The sequence below is a fragment of the Bos mutus genome, chromosome 11 (assembly GCF_027580195.1).
Source record: "Bos mutus isolate GX-2022 chromosome 11, NWIPB_WYAK_1.1, whole genome shotgun sequence".
In the NCBI taxonomy this organism is placed as follows: domain Eukaryota; kingdom Metazoa; phylum Chordata; class Mammalia; order Artiodactyla; family Bovidae; genus Bos; species Bos mutus.
In genome coordinates, this window is record NC_091627.1 from 87,581,787 (window position 1) to 87,608,904 (window position 27,118).

General features: G+C 42.6%; 1 protein-coding gene across 3 annotated transcripts in view; it reads right to left on the reverse strand.

Moving 5' to 3' along the window:
* The window catches only part of CRIM1 (cysteine rich transmembrane BMP regulator 1), a 209,689-nt gene that overhangs the window by 83,170 nt on the left and 99,401 nt on the right, over positions 1–27,118 (reverse strand). For all 3 annotated transcript variants that reach the window (XM_070379739.1, XM_070379740.1, XM_070379738.1), the window contains one exon: positions 8,677–8,798. In XM_070379739.1, the coding sequence (XP_070235840.1) occupies positions 8,677–8,798 (122 nt within the window). The remainder of the gene's footprint in view (positions 1–8,676; positions 8,799–27,118) is intronic.

Sequence of the window (27,118 nt, forward strand, 5' to 3'; positions counted from 1 at the left end):
ACCCTGCATTTAGAATGATAATGATATCAATGATTTAAAATTTTTCTCTGCACAAAAACACTCTCCTCTAAATCTACTCCTTATCTCTAATTTTGGTTGACCTAAAAGAACTCCCTCCAGATACAGACATCAGAAGAAAAGGAAAACTACAGATCTATAGCTTTTATAAATATAAACATAAAAATACTCAAAAAAGTACTACCAGACTGAATCCAGCAGCATATAAAAAATATCATATACCAAGTGAGATTTATCCCAAGAATGCAAGGTTGGTTTAACATCCAAAATCAATTAATGTAATTAATTGACTATAATGTAATGTAATGTCTATAGAATAAAGGACAAGACCATAGGATCATCTCAACAGACAAAGAGAAAACATCTGAGAGAATTCAACACCCTTTCATGATAAAAAAACATTCAACAACTTAGCAGTAGAGGTGTTAAACAGCAACTTGATAAACGGCATCTATGATGTTAGCACATCATACTTAATAGTGAAAGCTGAATGCTTTTCCCCTTACTTAGCTCAGGATTAAGACAATGATGTCCCCTCTAACCACTATGATTCAACTTTGTACTGGAGGCTCCAGTCAGGGTAATTAGGCAAGAAACTGACATAAAAAGCACCCATATTAGAAAGCAGGAAAACTCTAATTACCAACAACATGATTTTGAATTTAAAAAGAAGAAATCTACTAAAAAACTATTAGAATAAAAAGTTTAGCAAGATTTCAGGGTAAATCTGCAACTCCAATAAACTGTATATCTACATACTAGTAATAAACGACCTGAAAATAAAGTTAAAAAATTCCATTCACAGTAGCATCAAAAAGAATAAAATATTTAATAAGTCTAAACATAAAGTACAATACTTGTACTCTGAACACTAAAAAACATTGTTCAAAGAAGATATAGAAGCCCTAAGTAAATGAAAATACATTCCATATTCATGGACTGAAAGATAATACTGGCAAGATGAAAACATTCCCCCAATTGATCTACATATTCATTCAATCTCTATCAAAATTCTAGTTTTTTCTTTTGCAAAAACTGACAAGTGAATCCTAAAATCAGTAAGAAATTCAAGGAACCCAGAATTGCCAAGACAAACTTGAAAAGAAGAACAAAGGTAGAGGAGTCACACTTTCTGATTTTAAGACAAACTACAAGGCCACAGTAGCAAGACAATGTAGTACTTGACATCAGGATAAATACAAAGTTCAATGGAATTGATTAAGAATTTAGAAATAAACTCTCATATTTTGTGACCTTTAACAATGGTGCAATCTGAAATTTGACATATGTAAGAACTTGTATCCAGAAAGAACAATAAAAATAACCCAATTGAAAAATGAGCAAATATTTGAACAGAAATTTATCCAAATAAGATACAGAAATGACCAATAAGCACTGAAAAGATGCTTAACATCATTACTTATTAAGGGAATACAAATCAAAGCCACAATGAGACATTGATTCATATCGTAGGATGGCTAAGATGAAAAAGACATAGATAATAACAAATATTTATGAGGGTGTGGAGAAATGGAAACTCTCATACATCTTGGTGAGTACAGGTGTCTTGAAAAAACTGTTTGGCAGTTCCTCAAAATATGAAACAGAATTACCAGAGGATCCAGCAATTCTACTCTTAGATACACATCCAGGAGAAATGGAAACATCTACCCACATAAAACCTTGTATACAAATGTTTACAGCAATGTTATTCACAGTAGCCAAAAAACAGAAAAATTCTAAACATCAGCCAACTGATGTACGATACACAAAATGTGGTATATCCATGTAATGGAATATTGCTTGGCCATAAAAAGGAATGAAGTTCTGATATATACTACAACATAAATGAACCTGGGGAACATTACGCTAAGCAAAAGAAGCCAGTCAAAATACACCACATGTTGTACAGGATTTTATTTATGTGAAAGGCCCATGATAGACACATCTACAGAGACAGAAAGTAGATTAGTGGTTTCCTAGTGCTGGAAAGTCTGGGGGACATAGCGGGTGACTTAAAGAGCTTGGGAATTCTGGGGGGATTGATGACAGTGTTCTAAAATTGTGATGACAATCGCGCAACTCTGCGAATACATTAAAAATCATGGAATTGTGCAACATCACTTGGTGAAGTGTCTGGTATGTGTCTCTGTAAAGCTGGGAAAATAAAAGTAATTCCAAGGTAAAAAAGAAAAGTTCTCCTGAGCTAATGCAACCTATTTAAAAAGGTAGGAAAAACTGGATTATGACATACATAAGCCATGGGCTTCTCTGTCCTAACATCATTTCTCCACATGTCACTTTGCATGTTTGAAATACGTGAGATTTCCACTGCATTTTGAGTACATTTACATTTGTCTTGTACTTAGACAAACTAGTATTAATTTGACTTTATAACAATGTTGTTGAGAATAGAGAACAAGTATTAACATCTACTTCTTCAATGAGGAAAATGAAATTTAAAGCGATGAGGCAGCTTGCCTAAAGTCTCATCATTAGTGTGAGATGATCTGTGTGCATGTATTTTCACAAAGGCAGTAAATGTGCATGTCTGAACCTCTTCCCTAGCACTGGCTGGATATGCTATTTTTTTCCCCCCAGAAAATTCATGTCAGAAAGAATCATCTTATTACAGCTAAGAAGTCTATATGCTTTTACCTAACACACTAAACTGAGCTGGGATTGGAAGGAACTGGGCAGTTAAACCCCAAGTTCCAAAGTGCAGGAAATGAAGCACTTTTCACCAATCAAATTTGCATGCTGTGGAAGGAGGCAAAATACTGCCTTCTATCAAAATGCTGAGCTTCCGTTCAAATTGAAGAAAAACATTTTTTAAGAAACCAATCTATATTAATTACCTATTTGCCTTCATCAACCCAACGACCATCTGGGTGAAGCCACAAATCTTGGTGTGAGATTTGAAGAAGTGAGGAGGAAAGGTTGTGGTTGTGAACAAAGTGGCTCCAGATGAACTCGCTCTTATGGCGGGTTGTGTAGGAGCTTGAGTGGGAGGAGATGAGACTGACAAGAAGGCTAGGGCAGTTACGTTTCACTAGCATAGGCAGAGAGCAAGGGCGTGGAACTCAGAGAGATGGTGAGTCCCAGAGAACACAGCCTTGAAAACACAACTGATTCTTCAGGATTAAAAAAAAAAAAAAATCACATGATATAATGAAATCCCTGTTTGCTGCTGAGACAAATTTAGAGAAGCTCTTCAGAAAAGTGCACAATAAAAATGGTTGGCAGTATCCTTTGAGGAGCAATGACCAATTACTTCGTCACCTGCTGGGGATAGAGGTGAATTTCAGAACTATAGGGAGGGTACCACTACCTCTGTAAGAGGACATTTTCCGTGGATGGAGAAAAGAATAATATTACAAATAGAATAACTTACTATGCAACTTGTACTTCTCAATGAATAAAAGTGCATATGCACTGAGATGCACAAAGTGTCTTTTTAAAGATTTTTGCATGTTTTTTGTGTCTTCCCAATTAAATTTTATGTTTCTCCGTTCTGGAATCTTCTCTTCCCTCTTTATTATATTCCAGAACTCCTGAAAAAGAATTTTATAGTATAGATTGCTAGTAAGTTCTATGGCCTGGCCAAATCATGCTGATTGGCAGATGGTGATAGACACATAATTTTAGCAAAGGAAAAGACTAAAATGTAGAACTTCACATCAAATGTGAAAATGGAGGGAAAAAGTCCAAATAAGTATCCTTCTGTTGCTTTTTCTCTGTAATATCTCAGTGAAAAATGGCTGATGTCTTGCCTCTGGTCTTCTTTCTCTGGGGGTGAATGGTACGGGAACAAAGTAGGCAGACTTAATAAGTCAAAAGAGAGATAACCGCACGACAAATGAGAAATGTCTGAAAATTTCTCCATAAACCAACCACAAACTGATGGAATCACAAAGGCAGGGTACACGAGCTTCTAGATACGTGAAGGAAGAAACCACCTTTTCTGTGTGGGGGAAGCCGGGCGTGTGTGCTGGAGCATACTGCTAGAGGGTACTTCAGGATAAGAGAAGGGGAACAGTACTTGCAAAACACTGTATCACTCAAAATTAGCTTAGTAAGGCCTGCAGAACACAATGGATGCTCAATAAATGCATACTGCATGGAATATTCCTTTCAAAGTGCTATATACTCTCCACTACTGTAGAAGGAGACCTTGCATCCCTAGGAACATTATTGAGCATCACTGCTATACAATGTGTTCTCAACAGATGTTTTCATATTAACTTTTTTATTAACAAACTGAAGGTCTGAGTTTTTTCTTTCCATGAAGATTTATCTATGTTGGCTGTGGTGGATCTTCGTTGCTGTGCACTGGCTTTCTCTAGTTTCAGCGAGTGGGGGTGACTCTCTAATTGCAGTGGTCAGGCTTCTCACTGCGGTGGCTTCTCTGGTTGTGGAGCAAAGGCTCTAGGGCACTCGGGCTTCAGTGCTTCAGGAGTTGTGGCTCCCGGCTCTAGAGCACAGGCTCAGTAGCTGTGGCGCACAGGCTTAGCGGCTCCGAGGCCTGTGGAATCTTCCCGGCACAGGGTTTGAATCCATGTCCCCTGTATCGGCAGGCAGATTCTTAACCACTGGACCACAAGGGAAACCCAAGGTCTGAGTTTTCTAGGCCCAAATTTTACACAAGGAGAAGCTGACTTTGGGTCTGGCTCTCCTGTGATTGATTTTACATGTTAGTGTCTGATGCTGGAAGAGTCAGTGGCTACAACACTCAAATGGCTATGACACTCAAACCATCGTGTTCCAGTTTGGATTTCTGTGCATTTTTGTATGTTGGACACTTGATCATATCTAAGCAACCAAATGATCGCTTCCATACTCTGAGCATGGATGACTTCCCTATTCAAACCCAAATGCCTCTAGAAACGAGTGAGCTGGGCCAGCGTAAGGCAGTAAGATGTACTGTTACCAAATGGAAGAGGACACACGTCCATCTAAAGTAGAGGCCGTCACTCAACCCCCGGTGACGGATGAAAAAACATGTTTTTGGGCCAGAGCAGACACAGAACCATTTCCCCAAGAAGATGTGGGACTATTCAACACTGCTGTGGAGGTCATCCTTCCAGGTGATGCTACTGATGTCTCACAAGTTCACACAATAGGAACACAAGCTCACCACCTGCTCATCTGGTCTCTAAACAACAGGGTTCTCATTCAGCTACTACTGTGCTGGTCCTCCTTTCAGCCCTCGGTCACAGACTGCCACAATCCGATGGGCAACTCAGCCATCCCCCCACCCATACAAAACCAAACCCAACAGAAAAGAGGAGTAACATTTATGGAGAATGTTCTTTCCATCCATTCATCTAGGCCAATGTTTTCAAAACTCAGGAGTTCTTGAATTCCCTCTTTTTAATCTTCTTTAATCACTATAATGCTTATCTTAAAAAAAAATAATGTAAGCACATGGATCACCTGGATGGCAGCTAGGGAGGGGACTGAGTGCTGGCAGGTAAGCTCCGTTTCTTCACATGGGGTTAGACAGCAGCCCACTGTCTCCTGAATTGGGGTTCCCAGATCTACTCCAATACCTTCCTACATGTTGCGGGGGTACAGCAGTGGTGGGGGCTAAGGGGTTGGGCAGCATTCTCAAAATCAAGAAACAGACCTTCAGGCATCCAGGTTTCAGATGGGTGTTCAACTCACCCCTGAAAACTGCCTTCACGGAGGTGTATTTTAATATTTTGCTTTTACTTTTTATTGAGAAAAGCAGCCAGAGGAAATTGGGAGTAAAGCAACTGAGGACACAATTTACTGTGTCATTTGGTGCTCTCTTTTCAAAAGTTTCCGTACGAGGAGGATGCTGCCCTGTCTGGCAGGTTTCTTGTCTCTAAAAATAAGAGTTGTGGGTCCGATTCTATCTCCCTTTCCACTTTGATGGCCAGGATGCCGGGGGCCTAACCTGACATTTAACTCCAGCGATTACACAGACAGACGCTATGGCCTGCACACCTGTGGGCACTTCCTTTTTGCTTTTCAACTTTTACATACAACTGTACAGTCTGACTCTCTTTTCTCACGAATATTTTACCACTATTTTATTGTGTCTGCTCTTAGTGTAAAACTGCCTCAAATTCTTTGTGGATAAGTAAGGCTTTATATATATATATATACACACACACATATAAGGCTTTAAAAAATATGTATACATAAAATAGACCCCTGCTCTTCCGGGCAAGGATAATGAATTTTTGATAGGTAATACCTTCTAATGGGGATCTTATGACAATAGTATGATTTCACCAGGGCACTGGGTGCCAAATAATCAAATATATACATACACACACACAAATATGTGTATGGAAGGGAAGTGTGTGTATGTATGCCAAAAAAAGTGAAATACAGACTTTGAGATGGAATTCCGTAAATACTATCCTATGGAATTTTAAATCTTCAGAGTATTGTAGTTTCTAGCTTCACCTACAATTAATGACTAATGCAGTAACAGACAGACTATAGCAGGACAAGAAGTAAAGCAAAGATCACCCAACTAATTTATGGTGGCAAGAAAGAGGCAAACACCAGAAATTCTGTTACTGCTTTGTTGTCTCCACATTTTCCCACAGTAGAAGGCCTGTTCTTGAACTCAGGGCTCTATAAATGGGAGCAGGCCCTGGAGATTTATCCAAGGCCACTGAAGTTAAATAGGGGCAGTAATCAGCTGCCCAAACTGCATCACACAGGGGTGAGATGTAAAGTGAATGTCCTGATGAGAAGGCCTGACACTTGGGTTTCTATAATTAAGAAGCAAAGAAAGAAAGAAGAAAGATACTCCAGTTTCTCACCCAGTGGATACAACAGCAAGTTGTATTACTAGAGGTGTTATTTCCAGGGCATAAGAGACTTCAGATTAAAGTGTGGGGCAGTGAAAGATAGTGGATTCTCACAAAGTAACTCCTCTATGGGCTGACAATTAACAGCCACTCTAGAGGGAACTCAGACGATATGAATCAGATCACTTGCTTGCTCACCCAGCCACGTGTCAGAACCCAGGTGCCCCGCAAGAAACAGGCGATGTGCTAATGTCACAGACACAAGGATAGATTCCCTGTTTTCTGGCAGTTCAGATTCTAGGGTGAGAAAGAGACACGGAGTGGGGTGAGTACTAGAAGGAAGCACATCTGAGATGCTGGAGCCCAGGACAAGGACCAACTATTTCGGTCCCAATGGTATGAGTTAAATATTCACAGAATATCACTTTCAGTCAATTAGCTTCAGCAGGAAGTATCAGAGGCTTGGCCATTTGCTGGCGGTGAAGACATCACTACCGGCTGGATGATAAAGCAGGCGGGGAGAGGTACCGAGAAGAGTCTATGTGCATGGAGCCTGCCCTGTGCCTCTCCCTGCGTGCCTGAAGCCAAGAAGCAGCATCCTGCAGTGGCCAAGACGGTGAGCAGGAAGGAGGCACACAGAATCATAGAGACTGTTTGCTCTCGAAGCACAGTTTCTAGTGCTTCACATACAAAACCTCACTGCATTTACTGTTATTCTCTCCATTTGACAGATGTGGCAAATGAGGCTCAGAGACCAAAGGGATGGCCAAAGCTATACAGCTACTAAGTGGAGGAACTGATTTTCAAAATGAAGTCAATCAGTTCCAGTCCGTGTTCTCTTTTAACCACAAAGTCATACTGCCAGTGCTTCTTTAAAGTGGGAAAAAACCAGAACAAAACATGTAGCCTCTGGCCTAAAAACTACAGGACTCTGTGAAACAAGTCTGGACTTTTCATATAACCCTTTCTTGTTGGGGAGGGGCAGCTTGGGAGAAGGGCAGAAAATCTTCTGAACCCTGATTTCTTATAGGCAGCAGTTAAAATGGATGCTTCTATCTGTATAATTTGGTTGTATTTGTCCACATTCAAAGTCATTTTCCTTGTGTGTCTAAGTACTGACTAAATAATGCTCTCTAAAAATCACTGACATTTCACTTGCTTGAGTTTATTCTTTGCTTTTCTGAGAATTCTGATGGAGGAGCATGATTTAGGCTCTCTTCCCTTCTAGCATCTAAATTCAATAAACACCAGGCTGTCACACACCAAGCCCTCTGCTGAAAGGTGAGAGGGAGAGAGGTGGGTTTTACGTGAAGGAATCCTGGGACTGAAGAATGGCTTTTTTGGCCCACAAGTTTCCAGCTTTAATGAGGACACTACTACTGACTAGGGGCTGGCCAGAGGTGTTTCCTCTAGGCAGAAAAAGGATGAACTAGAGGAATACAGTCCTTTCTCTTTTCAAACTGTGGTCACTCCGTGACCTAACGCAGTGTGGCATTAGTTACACAGACTACCTCCAAGAGCCACGGGATGAGGTCTTCTGACTGGGAGAACACGGCCACGTTTTCTGTGGTCCTTTTCCTGCAACCCTAGAATTTCTCAACTACTGACACACAGCAGAGTATGACGGCCACGTGTAGTCTGCAATGACCTTTTCAAAAATGCCTTCTCTACAAAGTGGAATGAGGATTCCCTTCCTAACTTTCCCTACTGCGTGGTGGGATCTTGAGCAACTATTCTGAGTTTCATCAACTCCCTGAGCATGTTGTCTGTCTTTTAAAAAGACAGAAGTGGCTAGATTGAACCCTCCCTCCTCCTCCTCCTGCACAAATGTATACTCGCTGAGAACAAGAGAAACCCCACGTACCATTAACACATTCAAAGACATCACAGCACTTTCCAGGTGTCCCATCTCCACGAGAGACTATGCGGGGAGTGGATCCCACCTCACACACGGGGAAACCACATAAGCCAGAGAGACACTCGCATCTGAAACCAGAGAAAAGGGAAGGAAAACCCCGTGAATAAACAGCACAGAAGTTGGGAGGCCACAGAGTGGCCGGCACACTCTTCGCCCCTCTCCACGACACTGTCCTGTGTATCTGGCATCACCGGGGAGCGGGGAGTGGGTCCTAACGTAACCAGCATTCCAAACAACTAAGGCTCACCTCCTTAGTATACGCCCAGAAATTTAACATTAACCATTTGGACAGAAAAATTCCTAAAATGCATTACTTCATTTCTTACTTAACCAGACTGGTATTGAGCATAACAGACACTTTCTTGATGACTCAGGGCCATCTTTTTATGCATATACATTATTCTGTCTCTCCAGACATCAGTGATGCTTGGACGGGCTGACACAGAACGGTGCTCCTGCATTTTCTAATGATTCTATAATGCTGCTTTGCTGCTGTTGACCTTTAGGTGTTTCTCAGCAATGTTTCTGACTCTTCTTTCAACTAACAGGTCATTAGTTTTTCAGCTTTTTTTTTTTTTTAATCAGTGTGATTATGCCTAGTAGCACCCTCCTCTGGAGCTACATTAATTTATAATTATATAATAAAACATACAGATTTTGATTGAAGACCGAGGAGCTCTTTACAAATAAAGGGTATAAGCTGTAGCAAATGGATTTTGTGACAGCTATCTGGATGCTGAGAGTTTTAATGTTTTAGATTTTCTAAGCTGCATGTGTACATTCTTCTGAATGCAAACTACCTCTGTTGGCTCTCACCCTTAACTTTAATTCTCCTGCAAAATTTGCTTGACTGCAGGAAAATAAGAGGCAGGTTTAAAAAAAAAAAAAAAAAAAGAAGAAGAGAAAAAGATGTTGTCAACTGCCCGATGCTGATGTGTCAGAATGAAACTGGAGGCAGGAAATGAGAAGCCCAGTGCAGCAGGGCGTCAGGATGTGAATGTAACACAAGGGAGGAGCAGCCAGGCTCTGCCAGGACTCCCCTGGCAATGGAAGCGTGGGTCAGAGGTGGAGAGGATGACTAAGGGAGTTCCCAGGTCGACAGGAGTGAAGGGAAGGCCTCCTAAAAAGAGACATCCTTGCCGGAAGCATGTGGGTATTTATGTACCAGAGAGGTCAAGATTCGGGGAGGGTAACATTCCCAGGAGGGAAGAACTATTAACACCTCAATTCATTAATTCTGTTTTTTCTCTCTTCTTATTTGATTGTTTTGTTCTTTTATTTTTCTTCAGATCTTTTCTAAAATAAAATGCCTGTCTTCCACAAGTACTTCCATAATCAGACCCAGAGACTTAATGACAATTTAGTTAAGTGTAGAACTAAAATAGAAATGAATTCAGATAATATCTGCACCAAAGATCATTAAAGCCACTGGAAAGGTGTGAGTGACCCCTCTGAGGCCTCTTCCTTGTGGGGAAATGGCTATATATGCTTTAGAGTGGAGTTGAGGGTGTTAGGTAATTAAGGTTTTGCTGCAGTGGTATTTCTGACTGTGATTTAGAATAAATGTTTGGCTGTTTGATGTGAGCAGAGCGAGGAGCTCTCAATTCATAATCTGTATTCCTACAGGACAATCACCTTCCACGGCTGAGTAAACATGAACTGAGCTTTTAGTCCCTGGAAAGGTTATGCGACCGTCTCTCATTTTTATGTGCGTGGCCACTGCAGTTTTAAACAGATGATCATATTCCTGTGACATTATAGTAACAATATATCCTTTACATTTTCTGCACTTGACACTCTGTACAACTTTAACTTTTCAGAGTTCACAGACTAATGGGGAAAGAGCACTGAGAGGCCCCACCCTGATTCCAGTATCTGGATGTAATGACAATGAAAGCATCCTACAAGAACAGCTGACCAACCTTCCACATCTTTGGGGATTGGGTATCTTCTCTCCCACTGTTGGGTTCTAGGAAATCACTCTAAGTTAAACACCAGGGAGCATACGACCAACCAATAAATACCTCATCTGATGTCTTTTGACCTTTCAGAGATCTTTATTGAACATGCACGTGCACTTGTGTGCTAGGCTGTCAGAAATGACACCAACTTGAAAAACCTAAGTTCGCCTTAAGTCTATTCTCCCCCCTCTGTTGTTGTTTAGTCGCTGAGTCTTATCTGACTCTTTTGTGATCCATGGACTGTAGCCCGCCAGGCTCCTCTGTCCGTGGAATTTCCCAGATGAGAATACTGGAGTGGACTGCTGTTTCCTTCTCCAGGGGATCATCCAGACCCAGGGATTGAACCCGTGTGTCTCCTGCATTGCATGTGGATTCTTCACCACAGAGCCACCACGGAAACCTGCTTCCCCCGCTTTTACATTTGACCTATCCCCATTTTTACATTTAACCTATTTCCCACTTTTTAAAATACTTCTATCGTTTTTTTAGAGACCCACATGGGTTGTCTCTGGCATGCTGCAGAAGATCTAAAACTGCATGACTGCCTAGTAATCCACTGAAGAAAGGAAAACCCTTTAGGCTGAATTTTTATTTCTTAACCCAGAAGGACTGTGCAATACAGCACCAAGGATTCCGACGCTCTGGTTTTGGCCGCTGGGCTTGCTCCTGCTTCCTTCCCCTTCTTGACCAGCCCTTAGGCAAGCCCTCCGTAGTTACCGCCACCTTTGACTCCTCAGAATCTGAAACTAGTAGATGTTCAAGACCACTAGCACCTTAAAAAAGAAGGAACTTATGAAGGAAACCAAAAAGGGAAAATCTGGGCTCACATAGGATATCTATTGAGCAAGTATCTATTAGGTTAAGGCTTTACAAAACTGCCTTCTTTGCAGATCAAAAATAGTCAAATGGCAATTTCACATAGTTCAACAAAATACAACTCACGTGAGTTCTCTTTTGATGGATAAAGTCTGTACTGTCTCAAGTAACAAATGAGGGCCGATCAGGAACCTTTTTCCCAAGGAAATCTATTACATTATAAGTAATGTTGAGTTCAAGGCAGCTTGATCAAAATTCTCTAGTAAGATTACTCTAGATTCTCTGGTTTACCTACACTGGAGGTGGGTAGTCTTCCCTTCCACAGATGGGAACAGTGAGGCAGGCAGCCTCGTCAACTGATCTGAAATCAAATAAGGTTTCCTATCCTGTTATTTATAGTGAGTCATGAGGAGGAAATGCAAAATTACAGAGCAACTGAAGTACACAAGCAGAATCTTGCCCTTATCACCATTTCTCTTCATCCTTATTCTTTTTTGGTCCCTCCTCCCAATCTCCCTCTTACCCTTAACCCCAAAGCCTGGATAAAGAACAAGCAATGGAATGTGAAAACATGTGGGTTAGTGGCTGAGGAAACAGACTAACCTATAAGTAAACTGATGCCCACACTTACTCCTCACTTCTTAAACCTTCCATCCTCCAATTTCCAGGTTCTGACCTGGTCTCCCCTCACTTAGGTCTCTCCTTCTCCCAATTCATGCCACACTCGACCTATGGTTCAGTTCCTGTACTCCAGTAGTCAAAAGCCTTCAGTTACTCTTCATTTAACTGATAAACTTGTCAGCCTAGCATTCAACACTCTCAAGTCCTCCGCATATCTTTATTCAAATACAGTACTTCTCTTCATTCTCCACCTTCTCCAAACAAGCCCTCCCTCTGCTGTCTCTGCACTGCCTTCTACTCTGCTCCCTGCTGAACATTCCTTATCTAGCTTTCATCTCCCGCTGTCTGTCCTAGATACCATCTGTCTTTCTAGATCACTTTTGATAATAACTCCTCTCCGAAACCCTAAACACCACACTTCTCTTAGGACACCTGGAGCAGAAGTGCTAAGGGCTTTTTAAAGAAAACCAATAAATAAAACAACAGCTTTATTGGGACACAATTCACATACTATAAAATTCACCCCTGTTGAGTATACAATTCGATGGTATTTATATTCACAGGGTTGGGCTACCATTACCACTACCTAAATTTAGAACATTTTCATCATCTCATAAAGAAGCCCTGTATTTCCCATTTCTTTTCTCCCAGCCCCTGGCAATCACGAGTCTTTATTCTTTCTCCACGGATCTTCCTATTCTGGTCAGCTCATATAAAAGGAATCATAGGCTAAGGGCTTTTTAACCTCCAACAAGAACCAACTTGTATGTGCCGTCTGCCTGCAAAATCAAGCCTTTAATGTTATCCTCGGTATTAAGATAATCATCAATCAAGGTACCACATTAATAAATGTTTGCATAATGTAATCACAGCTGCAGCCAGGTAGGTTAGTGAAGCTGTCTTTCTTCCCTCTCCAGTGGGTAATGGATCCAGCTTAGTGGCAAGCACAAAGATGAACAGCACTCAGAAAAATCATCTAAGCCCCTAGAGGGCACTCCCCTCCTTAGGAGGCCTGTGTGGGCTGGTTCTCTGGGCTGAAAAGCAGTGCACACTCCGGCCTTCCCTTTGTGTCATTTACTTCCTGATCTACACAGACACTCCCAGGCAGGCCAGAGTCCCAGTACAACTTTCAAGGTGCTCCCAAGTCAAGTCTCTACATATCTTCTAGTTTCCATATGCTGTGACGTGTGGAGGAGACAGTAGAATATGTCCGCACACATATGTGACACAGTGTATGCACATATGTGACACATATCTATGCAGACAGTGACAATGGCAATCTGCGATTCACTGCATCCTCCTTCCTCACCTCCACCACTCAGTGCCACAGCTCTGCCAACCACTCTGTCTCAAATGCCTGCCTCTTTCTCCCCAGGCAAATTCCATGCAGCCTTAGGGCCACCTGCTCGCTCCACAAGGCCTTCTCTCATCAAATAAGCAACCGGGATTAGTTAGCTCTCTCTCCTTGTATAGAGCTGCTCCTTGTACAAAATCAAAATCCTACTGCTTCTCCTGTGAATTCCCCTCGTGCAGGGACATGTCTTATTTGTCTCGTAATGAAAAACATGAATGATATAAAGACATCCAAACAATAATCTGGAATAAGACTTTTTTTCCCCCATGGCTAGTAAGTCATAGGTTAGACCATGCATTGTTTTTAAAATTTTTATTTTTTATAAATTTTAGACACAGAGCTACTCAGTGCAGTGCTTTTCAAAACCAGTGTGTGGACGGAAAGACTATGGAATTTGTTTAGAATGCAGATTCCAGGGTACCATTATCAAGGACTGTTTCTCTGAGCATCTGTCTGGGGCAGGGCTCTAGAAGCTGCCTGGATAATAAGATCTCCAGGAGATTCCACTGGGAATCTGGGGCCCACTTTCTGAACAATTTGCTCCTAAAGGAAGTGATGCTGAAGTTGAAGCCACCTGATGCCAAAGAGCTGACTCACTGGAAAAGACCCTGATGCTAGGAAAGACTGAAGGTAGGAGGAGAAGGGGACGACAGAGGATGAGACGATTGGATGGCATCACTGACTCAATGGACATGAGTTTGAGCAAACTCTGGGAGATGGTGAAGGACAGGGAAGCCTGGCGTGCTGCAGTCCACACAGTGGCAAAGAGTCGGACACGGCCAAGCGACTGAACGACAACCAAGGCACAGTGTCTCAGTAACGTAGGCTGCACTCCCAGGGGCAAAAGCCGTGTGCAACTAGTTCTGTCATTTACTGAGCAGTATATTTTGATCAGCAGCACTTGCTCTCCATCATTTACTAAGTCTCCTTCCTGCCTGAACATAGCTAGCTTATGAGTTAAGAGACCTGGAATGAAGAAAATAATAACTGAATTCACTATCCAATACCATCACCCATCAGAAAATGGATGACTGCTAGCCAGCCACTTAAACTGTGGGATGCTCAGTTTTCTCCTCCTTAAAACGAGATGGTTGGACCTTCATGAGCTTTCTTCTAACTATAAAATCCCAGGATTCCAACACTGGCATTCCCATCACAGTCTGATCCTGGCTCATCCCTGTCTGCAGCTTCTCCTTGTCTGCACCTCATTCTGGAAGCACATCACACTCTCTCCCTTCCCCACTCCCCCCTCACCAAGCACCTCAACCTTCAGGCCTGGCTCCTGATGGGCCTTGTCTCTTTCTTTTTTGCCCAAGGAGAATGCAGGAAAAGGAACGATACACTCAATGCTGGCATCTCCGTATTACCAGGCATGTCTTCATAACTACGTGGAAGAATCAACAGACAGGAACTGTAAAGGATGCTAAACCACAGGGAGATGGCAGAAGACGCTGTGGGGAGAAGGGTCCTCTTGGCCCCTCCTCCCACCACTCAACAAAGCAGCAAACTATCAGACTCCTCCTTGTCCCCTAGCAGATCGTCATTCCTACCTGTTCCTGGAGGAAACACCACTTATTGAGGCCCCTGCAAACATGTCTCCCAACCCTGGATGCATTCCACATCCAAGCTGAGCACTGAGCCCTTAGCAAGGAGAAAATCACTGTCTATAAATAAAAAATGACTCTATTTAGGTGGGAGGCAGTGTTGTCTTTACACAGGAAACAAGAATACATGTGGAATTAAAAGGGCAAAGCATGTGTACTGCTAGGATTCTACACCCCGTAACAATAAAATAACTGTCAGTAATGGAAGTTATAATGACACATAAAACACAGTCCTAGTCTATAAAAAGTAGTTTCAACTTTAATTAAATCTGATCTATCTACTATCTTTCTACTGATTAAATTTCTAACCTCTTTCTAGCTATGTATAAGTTCTGTGTTTTTGTTTTTTTTTTAAAGAAGACTGCAAATAAAACCTCCAAAAAGAAATGAGTTTCCCAGCTGAGGGCCTGCCTAACCTGACAGGAAACTGCCCTCCCTATGTATGTTTCTCACCATGTTTCTCCAGCTTCATCTGTAAGATTTACTACTGACAGCCCCCACCCCACGCCATCCCCAGCCCATTCCTCCACCATCGCTTTCATTTCCACCACCCAGGAGGCTCAGCACATGCCTTAGCCGTAGCAGCAAGCACAGGGCCTGGCTCCAAGGACCACACGCCTCCTCCCAGAGGCCTCCTCACTCCTCTTTTCACCTGTAAAACCAGAAACCCCACATTCTGCATCACTTTACCTTCAAAGACACAGAAAAATCACTCTGTGCTTTTTGGTCGCTGTTGTGTTTTGCATTTTTCTGTGGGGAGCAGCGGAAGGATATGCTTCGGTAAAGGGACAGTATCAACGGAGGACAGAGAAAACAGTCCTCTGCACTTGCCGCTACACGGTATTAGTAACAACAGTAAAGTTCACTGTAAGCCTTTAATGACACAGGCATTATGACCACCCTCTTCCTAGCTTTATCAAGGGGCCAATGATTATGGCTGGATTCTCAATGCTGGCCTGTGGCTCAAGGAACTTAACTGTAGATGCTAAGTTTGAGAGAAAGGTGGTATAAATCGTAAGACAATAGGAGCTGTGGGCTCACGCCATTCCTGGAAATCACCTTCCGGAGCCAAGCTCCACAGTAAGCAGGTGAGGTCAGGAGAAAGCCAGTGTACGTTGCACAGGTCCTCTATCCCGCGCAACTGTTTGAACAGGAAGAGTTGGGACTGTTCCAAGAGACTCTTCCTGGCAGCCGGGGAACCAGAGGCACAGACACGCAGCTGGGAAGCACCCCAGGGCCCATGAAGCACGAGACCTCGGATCTGGTGGGGGTCCTGAACTGAACTCAGCGTGGTCCAACAACCTGATAACTACCACAACCCAGGACAAGAAGCTCTCTGCCTTCACCTCCCCAGGCCTGGAGCAAGACACTGGCGTGTGCTTCCATGGCGGGCAGGACGGCTGCAGAGAGGGGACACGAGTGAGAGGTGCATGGAGACCCAGGCAGGAAGAGGGGACACCAGCACGCTGCACTCTGGGAAGGAGGAGGAGTGGGTCTGGTGGGGACAGTATGTTCTAATAAAGCAACATCAGGTGTTCCCGGTTCAGGGCTGGATTCGCTGACCGCCTTAGGAATGGATGCTTCAGGACATGGGAGCAGCTTGCTGGTGAACATGCAGTGATCCTGGAACTCTCTGCCGAGTGTGTGCGTGCAGCAGGCACTCAGCTGGGTGGGCTCGGGATACACAGGGCCTGGTGCTTGGTTCAAGAAGTGTGGTTTAGGGAGGTATCGAATATATATAAACAAACCAGAATACAAGCGGATGGGGACCATTCTGTCTCCCCCCTGGATCACGTGAAGAACAAACTCCAAAATCAGGACTATTTGGAAATGTGGAGGCCCTCCACCACCTGGGCTGCTAACGCTTCTGTAGGCCCTCGGAACTGCCTGTGGCCTGAGCTGGCACTGAAAGAGCTGACTTTGGGCACACGTCCCCTGGATCCCTTGGGGCTGTCGATTCCCAGACCTCTCATCCTTGTCATCAGTGTAAAGTGCAAGGCCCTCTGGTCTCCCATCCTCAAGGGAGTGCACATCCTCAGAGACTGCCCTGCTTCCCAGGAACGACTCATCCTTTCGTGCCCACTGCTCTGCCCCCCCAACCCTTTCCTCTCCCAGAGCCCGATCATCATCACAAAGTGCACCATCAAATCTGGTCTAACCCTTACCTGGCTCACCGGAAAATACCACTTCCTTAAGGTGAGATCATGAATGTCCTCACACTCACCTCTCCCCTGGGCTTGTTCTTCACAGTGGCTGCTGTTTCCTCCCTCAAGCCTCCCTGCAAGCCCCCCTGGCCCCCTGGGGCTTTATCTCCTGCCCATTTCCTACAGAGGGGTGGAGGTTCAGAGAATGTGCTCTGACATGCAGGAATCTGGCCGCGTGGGAGCTGTATGACCTAGGGCACCCCATCAGCCTTCTCAAGCTCACTTGTCCCACATGTAGGACAAGGATGATTCAAGTTCCCTACCTCATGGGATGGCGACGTGGATTCAATACACCGATGTGTGACAGTAACCAGCACAGTGCCTGGAATGTAGAAGCACTCAACACCGGTGAACTATTTCATATCACTATCATTTGGAAGCATCCAGCCCTATGTAGAGGAAGCCTCTTCACCATCCTGACCCCCTCACCTGGTCTTTGGGACTCCAGTGACCCTTGCTGTCCTTCCACTTCAGCCATCTGCTTTCACAAGACACAGTTCTCTCAAACGTCAAATCAGACTTCCTACAGTCCACAACACTGGGGGCTGATTTTGGCATTTCCAGAATAATGGTTCATTTTTCCTTTCCGTCGTCTCAGGCCCAGGCTCCCACCACACTGACTCCTCAACCTTACTGAGACTTCTACTGCTAAATGGTTCCCTTTTATTCTAAGCCTGGGCCTCATCTGATGGTACCTCCTTCACAAAAAACAGCCCCCAAACCCATGGCATTTTACCTGAGCCACCAGCTTCATGATGCTTCTAAATTCCCTGCCCCTTTAAACTTCATCCATATCTTGTCCCTTGACCATCAACCCCAAGTCAGATACACCCTGAAATGGCAAACATGACTGTCTTCTTTCAAAGGGAGGAAGGGTGTTGTGGACAACTCTAGAGGGTCTGTGCCCTCTGAGGGGGCTTCACTATTCACTCCATGCAGAAATGTATAAATCAATGTTGCTATACCTTCCAACTGCTCAAGAGACACCAGATTTTTACATGAAGCATCCCAGGTTTTAAATGTTGATGACTAATTTAAAGATGGACGAAAAAAAAGGGCAATGTCAAGAAAACATGTCTTGGGGTCAAATTCAGCTCCAATGCAGCCAGTTGCAAACTGGAATTCAAATCAGTGACTTCCTTAGTGCTGATACCCAAGCTGTTGATGACTGGTGGAGGGAAAAAAAATCACACTTCTGGCAGTAGCTGTTCTGCATCTTCAACCCTGGAGTCCCTCACGTGTCTGAAGACCTCTGTTCAACCCTTAAGATCATTCTTCCAACTGCAGCCACAAAGAGCCGATGCTGTTTGTATGTGTGCGTATGAGCAGGGTAGTGAGAGTGGGCACAGATGGGAAGTGTTCATGTCACATGGGGAAGAGAGGGTGGAGGGAAAGGCATTCCTGGAAGAGGGAAGAAACTACCCACATTTACAGAGGCAAGAAAGAATAGTGTGTTTAGGCTGGAGCAAATGGTTCAAGTCATCAGGAGGATATTGTATGCTGGGCTGGAGAACCAGGGGATATTGTGGGGAAAACTTGCGGGAGACATGAACTAGTGAGATAGGCCAGAGCTGGGTAACAAGAGGCCTGGTGTACCATACTAAGAAGTACCTTTAATTGAAAGCAGTAAGAAAGTAAAAAATATCTAGATCTAGTGATGTAGTTTTGCAAAAGGGATGATTATCAAAGGAAAAAAGAAAAAACAACATGGGCATGAATTCCATTTTTCTTGAGTCATCAAGTGTGCTGTGTGCTCAGTAGCTCAGTTGTGTCCGACTCTCTGCGACCCCATGAACTGTAGCCCGCCAGGCTCCTCTGTCTGTGGAATTCTCCAGGCAAGAATACTGGGGTACGTTGCCATTTCTGACTTCAGGGGATCTTCCTGACCCAGGGATTAAGCCTGCATCTCTTTGCATCTCAGGCTCTAGCAGCAGCAGCAGCACTACCTGCATGGTGGGATTAGTGCTGATTTTTTAAAAATAATTACTTTGAGAATAATTACAATATTGTTGTGGTTTCTGCCATACATTGGCATGAATCAGCCATGGGTGCACATGTGTCTCCCCATCCTGAACCTCCCTCCCACCCCATCACTCTGTCCCAGAGCACCGGCTTTGAGTGCCCTGCTTCATGCATTGAACTTGCACTGGTAATCGATTTTCCATATGGTAATATACATGTTTCGGTGCTATTCTCTCGTATCATGCCACCCTCACCTTCTCCCACACGTTCCAAAGTCTGTTCTTTACATCTGTGTCTCTTTTGCTGCCTTGCATATAGGATCGTTATCACCATCTTTCTAAATTCCATATATATGTGTTAATACACTGTATCGGTGTTTTTTAAGTTGCAGGACACATTAAAAATATAAAAATTGATGACCACAATAGCCTAGAATGCCCTTTCCTCTTTCTCCATCTGGTGAACTCTGACTCATTCTTAAAGACTGAGCTCAAAAGTCAAATCCAACAGTCAAATTCCCAATCAAAATCAGTATCTCTTTATAAGCTTACTGTTTTTTGCACAATTCTACTTCTAAAGCACACAGCACTTTAAACTGCTCCAATTATCTACATCTGTCTTCCCTTTAGTCTGTAAGCTCCTTGACAGTCTCTACTTCTTATTTCTACAAGGTTAGCAAAACATCCAGCACGTGATAAACACTCAAATATTTGTTCTCCACACAGACTAAAAACATTATGGGATTCTGGTGCTAGGACTTACTACAGCTTAACTACCTATAAATTTAACTAAAAGCGTATACTGAGTATTTACCTGTGAAAGACAATGATGACATTGAGACTTACAAGGTGGATCCTTGTCCTCAAAAAAGTACACAATCTAACGTCTTAGGAAGTGTCATAAGAGTCTTCAAGAGTCCATGATCTAGTTAATGGAGATCAAAGCACTCTGTCCTCTTATCACAAGAGCCATAGCATACAAACAAAGGCAAAATCAGGAAAGGATCATTTAACATGTACTTGTCTGTGTGATAATACATTCACAACAGACTGAGCAAAAGTCCAAAAGAAACCAGCTGTCTCTATCTTCAGGGTTGCAGTCAAGCAGTTAAATGTCTGCTAAGCTAATATAACTCTCAACCCTCTGCAAACTGTGTCTACACAATGATGAGTCTTATCACCTACAGCCCATGTAAAGGTGCAATGAAGAGTAAAATACAGTCCACAGTACTGGGTGTTGCTTTTGGCATTTCTAAAAGAGGGAGGATTTTAACAGGTTAGATTTGCTTGTTAGTTTCATAAGTAACTTCACAAAACATTTCTGTAGAACTGTCTGAAGCTATTCTTCCAATAGGCTGAATCATGATGATGATATCAAATGAGGGTGGGTGTGGAAAGCCCTCCGAGATTCCGTATTATCCAGGCTGTGGATTCTTCTTTCCATTTTTAATGAAAGTCTTACAGAATTCAGCTGAGTGACTTTCTTTCAGTAACAGTCAGAGGGCCATGTATTTATCATCTGGCGATGGCCAGTCTCCCTCATATCAAACTGAAAGCTCCTGAGTGACAGCCTAAAGCTTGTTGTTTCAGGAGTGAAACAAGTACAAAATAAGAATAGACACTGGTCAAATGCAACACAAAAGGCATAAGACACTAGTATAGGAAGTACAGGGTTACACATCTGAAGTGAATTATTGACAAATTAAACTCTCTATTAGGGAGACAGTTCATCTCCAATGGGCAAGGGTTTTACTTCTAGGAAAGCATATTTTCTTCATTCTGGGGACAAGTCCAATAATAACATGGAATTCCTACAATTATTTTGTTTTACAAACATCAGAGTTTAATATAGACTCTGGGTTTTTTAGTCATGAGTTGACTTGCTCCTTTGGGCCAAAAATTACTGTGACAGAGGGCAAGAGAATAGAAGTTCTTTTCTTAGTTGAGAAAGAAGGGCTTCAAATATATTTCCAAATTTTTCTGCATGTATTTAAAAACAGAATGCTGCATGATAGCGTGTCAAGAGTCAGGAATGTTTTAAATCTGCCCTATGCTAATGCATATTTTACATACTGTGTAAGTTAATTTTATTTATCCCCAAAGCAGCTGGATAAATTATTCAAATGAAAGGGAACAACCAAAATATGAACTGAATTAGAGAAATCTGTCTACTAATAGATTAATCTAAAAAAAACTGTTATTAAGTGCCATCTTCTGCAAGACAAGGTCTTGGGAACAGATGGACATGATAATTAATTACAAGGCTTTAATTTGATCAAGTCCTTTTGAAAATGAATATTCAGGGATAATTCTGACTGGTTAGTTTCAGTAAGCATCATACAAGCAACTTAATCACCCAGCACACTGTTAGGAACACAGGGATCTACAGAAACTGTTACTGGATGATCTAAAACTTAACACTGACTCAGAGGACTAAGAGGGGCTCCCTGAGCTTTGAGAAGGAACCTGGCTTTTCTGAGCCCCCTGCAGGAAGTTTCTGGCTTTGACGTCCCTGTCTGGTTGGGCTGATGTGCCCGTGATTAGTTCTGTCCTCCATGTTCTGACCCTTGTATAATCATCCCGCCTACCCCCTGGTCCCTGCTGCCCTATCCAGTTGAAGACAGGCTGAGGTTCTAGAGTCAAGACGTGACTGGGGAGCTCTAGAAAACAGAACCACCAAAGTGCACGTGTAGGAACCAAGAGAAAGTTAAGGTACTTCTGACACTGACTCTCAAAGACTATTACTCAAATGTGCTCAGCTGTGTCTGACTCTTTGCGACCCCATGAACTGCAGCCTGCCAGGGTCCTCTGTCCGTGGGATTTTCCAGGCAAGAATACTGGAGTGGGTTGCCATTTCCTTCTCCAATTACTCAGAAGTGGATAGATGTTAAATGATGCAGAATAGTGAACTGTGACTTCTCTATAAGCTGGGACCTGTAGATTCCAAGCTTTGAAACGACAGGCAAATATGGAGGAATATGAAAAAAGATCATCAGTGATTCTGTCTGTGTGTATGCTTTTTGAGGTCCTTGATTTCGTAGTTTGGATTTAAGGCTTGCCTAATCTGGATTTAAAGCTTGCTGGTTGCTTTATTGCTTTTTATTAAATGCAGTTTTCATTATTTGGTAGAAATCCAGTCTATGACTTGACTCTTTCCTAGAAGGCAGGTTACCTCTGTGTGTGTGTGTGTTCCTTTCTTATTACCTTCCAAAGGTCTGAAACTTTTCTGAGACTGGTGGAGGTGGTATTTGTGAGGTGTTGAGTTCCTTCAAGCCTCAGCCTTATCTTATGCATCACCACACCCCATACCAAGCCCAGTGTTCTCTGTCTTCCACGAGGTTCTCGATGAGTCTTGGCTATTTAACTGAGCACTTCCAAATCTGCACCTTGTTTTTGCTCACTGCAGCTTTGTGGCTAGATTAATTTTGATGTAACTCAAGCACTTCTGAAGGGAAAGGACAACTTGCCAAAGATTCCATTCTGCTGGCTTCATCTAGGATGAGTCAATTTCAGGCTGTAAATTCTGAAACCCCAGAAAGCTTCTTTTCTAAATATCTACAACCAGTCACAAAAACCAGTGTGCAGCAATCTCCAAGACTCTATTATCATAATACAATACAGTACCAACAGGGCAAGTTTTCTTGAGAGTCCAAAGAGATCAGGATGGAGCAAAGGGAACTAAGCATCCTGGATTTTCACCCTGAAGCAGCAGCATATGACTATTTAGATACTGTAGCAAAATTCATGACCTTCATTCTGGCCATGGGCTGTATATCTGATGTATCTTTCTTATACAACAGGGTTGGGGCATCCTTCTTTTTATCTTATTTCCCTTCCTGGAATTACAGTGTTTGGAGCTTTATGATATACAACAGGGAATGAGTGAGAAATTGTCTTCTAAGGTCAATGTCTTATGAGACAGAAATAAAACTGAGGCTCAAACAAAGAAGGGACTGTAACTCAATAGACCATTTTTTACTTGAAGAGACATAGAAAAAAAATGGTGTAATCATAAAGTCAGAGAATCTAAAACTCTTCCACAAATATAATGCTCTGTGTGTGTGTATGTGTATACACAACTTAGTGTGAAATAAAGAAAAATGCAATAAAAATATGGAGAACCTAGATAAACAGGTGTGACAGGGAAGAGAAACAAAGACAGACTTTACCTTAAAGAAAGTGGGGCAGCAGTAGCTGGGCACAAACAGATACGAATATGGCTGTGGGAGCCAGTCGGCAGACATGTACAGGTTGATGGAGCTCACACCGGTGAGTGTGCAGGGCTATAATGATGCTGCACACATCACCCTCCCCACAATGCACCCATCAAGGCAGGCTGACAGGCAGAGATATCCACATTCTATTAGAAAGCAGTTTAATAGAGTAAATCCTTATCTTATGGATTCAGCCTTTGGCCAGACAGTCTCTGTTCCTGCTATATAAGGGGCTATCTATTTATAGATGTAGAAAAAGAAAAAGCAACTAGCGATATCCAGCTAGCCATTAACCAACAGGCAATCTCTTTTGCTGGATCACCACTCAGCCTTCACAATTCAACCAGTTCTGATTATCCTGGTTTAAATGATTGGTCTGTAATATTTTTATTAGACTAATAATTTATTTCATTTTGCCTTACCGAATTTTTTTAAGAAAACTAAAAAAAAAAGTAACTGTAATTCTTTCATGACTTCCTTTCGACTTTACCTTCTTCCTATCATGATGAAAACCATCTCTCTCACTCTCTGTCTTCTGAGTCCCTTGTCTTCTTTCCCAGAAGTCTCTGATCACCAGCAGGTTGGGTTTCTTCCCCCCGCTATTCTAAAGAGCTTGGGGGAAGTCCAAGAGTTTAAAGGTAGAAGTTACTTTTGAGATCATCAAATCCCTCCTCGTCTCCTCCTCTCTCAGGTAAGAAAACGGATCCAGATGACGTTGGGAGGCTTATCCAGATTCATGCATAAGTGGACATGGATTCTAGAACTCAGATCTAGACAAGGGCTCTCTCTGCACAGCACCAGGTCATCTGTGGAGGAGTGTTGTTTAGCTGTCTACGCACATGTATACATTTGCTTACAGACTACAATGTAAAGGCAAGTGGAGGACATGGGACATTAGGTCTCCTGAGTGGTGGAGCTAGAGGGGAGTGAACTCAGGGCCACAGGGGCCGGTGCTGCCCTGTGACTCATGCTCACAAAGCAGTGCTCTGCCACTCAGCAGGTAGGACCCTGCCTGAAAGCAAAGAGCCATACAGCCTGTCTCCTGGGTGGGTGGAGGAACACTGGGATTCAGGCTCAGCTGCATTTTCACTGGAACTGTACTCAGAATCTTAACATGCTCAAGACATTCTGTTCAGCTTTTTAGTGAAAACCAAAGTCACATATTAGTCAACACTGTAACTAACAGATACTCTAAAATCTTAATTACTTTGGACTAAGTAATGCTTAGCCCAATGATTCCAAATCTTAATTTAAAAATAAAAGAGGATTTTCAGTATAGAGTCTCAGAAAGCAAGTGATATAAATGTTCTGGATATAGGCTCTGGAAGAGAATCAGACCCTTTAGTCAGAGAGAGGCTGGAGCCAGGAGGGAGCTTGGGAACCTGGCGTGATACACTGCACACAACCCAGGAGAAACTCTATTTTAAGTTTTTGAATGTTATAAACAATGACTTCATTTATTTCCACCTCAAAATAACTGGATTGGATTTTTCTCAATAATGATTAAGGAATGCATATTTAGAGACAGAAATTGATAACAGAACATTTCAGAATAAATTGGGGAGAAATCTCATTAAAATAAATTCAGAATGGCTGACTATAAATAACACATTCATTCATCTTAATAAAAACATAAGAAGAGTCACATAACACAGCAGAAGAGGCATAATGATGTTAAAAAACTCACTTAACATACAGTACAGAAAAAGGAAAGAGAAGAGAGGTATTAATTTTTATATTTTTAACTAGTTAACTTCTCTCCTGTGAACCTGTACCTAAAAATCCTGGTGAAAAATTACAGGGGCAAAGGAAAAACTGTAAAATGAGGCATGTACACTGGGGACAGCAAAGAATACAGAGCATAGAGAAAAAAAAATCATGATCTAGGAGCTTTCTCCTTAAGACAGTCTAAGCTGGCTGACACAGGACACGGGATGCACAGAGGCACAGCCTGGGCGGGCTCCACACTCCAACCACACCTGTGGGTCCAGGTCTCTCAAGCATTCTATAATCAACCAGACTAGAAGGGAATGACTATGTATTGGGTTGGCCAAAAAACTCTTTCAGACTCTTCTGTTAGATGTAAGATGTTTTAAAAACTGACCCGGTTTTACCAGGCAGATCCTGTGGTGTCCAAAAATGGTATTTCCTATTGTGTGATGGGGCAAAACTAAGTTTAACGAGGTAGTCACAACATTCCGCAAGGAGAAGAGTTAAAAATAATGTTCAGCTAAATGATGCTTAAAGTTTAGGCAGTGCTCAGAGGCTTCTAAATCATGTATCTACTCCCAGGTAAATTGCTGACTAGCCAGGGAAGGAAAAAACAAGAAGGGAGTGGCTGGGAGGAAGGAGGCCAAGAGCCCCAGGCCAAAAGGACACTGGTCATTGGAAAAGGAAGTCACAGAGCTGTAGCACTCCACCAACTCTCCACCATCAGAGAAGGAAAACTAAAGGAGTCCCTATTTTGGAGATATGTATGTTATGGTGACTTAAAAATGGCCTCAAATTCTCTGCAGTTTCTCCCAGTTAGAGGCAGAATCCACTGCACCATTCTTTGAACCAAGGCTCGCCCTGTGAATTGCTTATACTAGCAGAATGTAGTGGGGTCATGCTGTGTGCCTTCCAGGCTGGTCTCTTTTTAAAGCTTTGCTGCTTCCTCCCTTGTTTCTGCCATCACATGAAGGAGCCAGGATGGAGGACCACACAGTGGGCGACAGGCCCTTCCGGCCCACACAAGTGAGCGACACCACCTTGGAGCATCCAGTCCCAGGTGAGCCACCAGCTAGCTGCAGAAGAACCTCCCAGTTAACACACTGAGGCATGAGAAATAATAAAGCTTCACTGTTTTAAACAATTACTTCTGAGGGTGGCCTGAAACATATGTATATTGTGTTAATATGTACTACACTGTTATAAACAAATACGATGGTTGAGATATTAACTCATATTCATTGATGTGTTTCCTGAGCTTTAAGACAACAACAAAGTATTGTTTTTTTAAAATGCAGTGGAGACTACAGGGCTTTAAATCAAAGAACTCGGGCTAAAGATTTGGACCTGCTCTGTCCCCTGTACCAAACAACGCTTGTGACCTTGCATGAGTCACTTATTCTCTCGACTTCTGTTTTCATATCTGTGAATTCCTCATGGAGTCAGAAAGACAAAATGAAGACAACAAAACTTAAAAAAAAAAAAAAAAAAAGGTTTGTAAACGACAAGGCACATTGTAAGTTAAGCTATCATTATTACTGCACCTAGATGTTACTTAAAGACTTTCCTGTTTTTCCCTTCCTTGCAAAGACATCATTTGATCAATGCATCTGACACGGCTTTCTCTTTGTAAATTTTCTTTCTCATGGAGGCACTGGCAAGTATATCTGTGCACACGTACAAATGGCCTTATGAACCATGAAGTGTTGTGAGCTCCACAGATAGTCCCATTTTTCCTTTTTGTAATCATGCAGGGTTCAGGACCAGAGCCACTAAGACTCATTCCTTCCCACTATCTCCTGAAAGGTATGATGAGCTGCCATTTACCTCACAACGTATTCAAGCTCCAATAGAACAGAAAAGGATGAAAAGTACCAGCAAGGTGCTTGACGCCTAAACCAAGCTGAGAGAAGGAAGAATTAACCATGAAAATTATATCACAC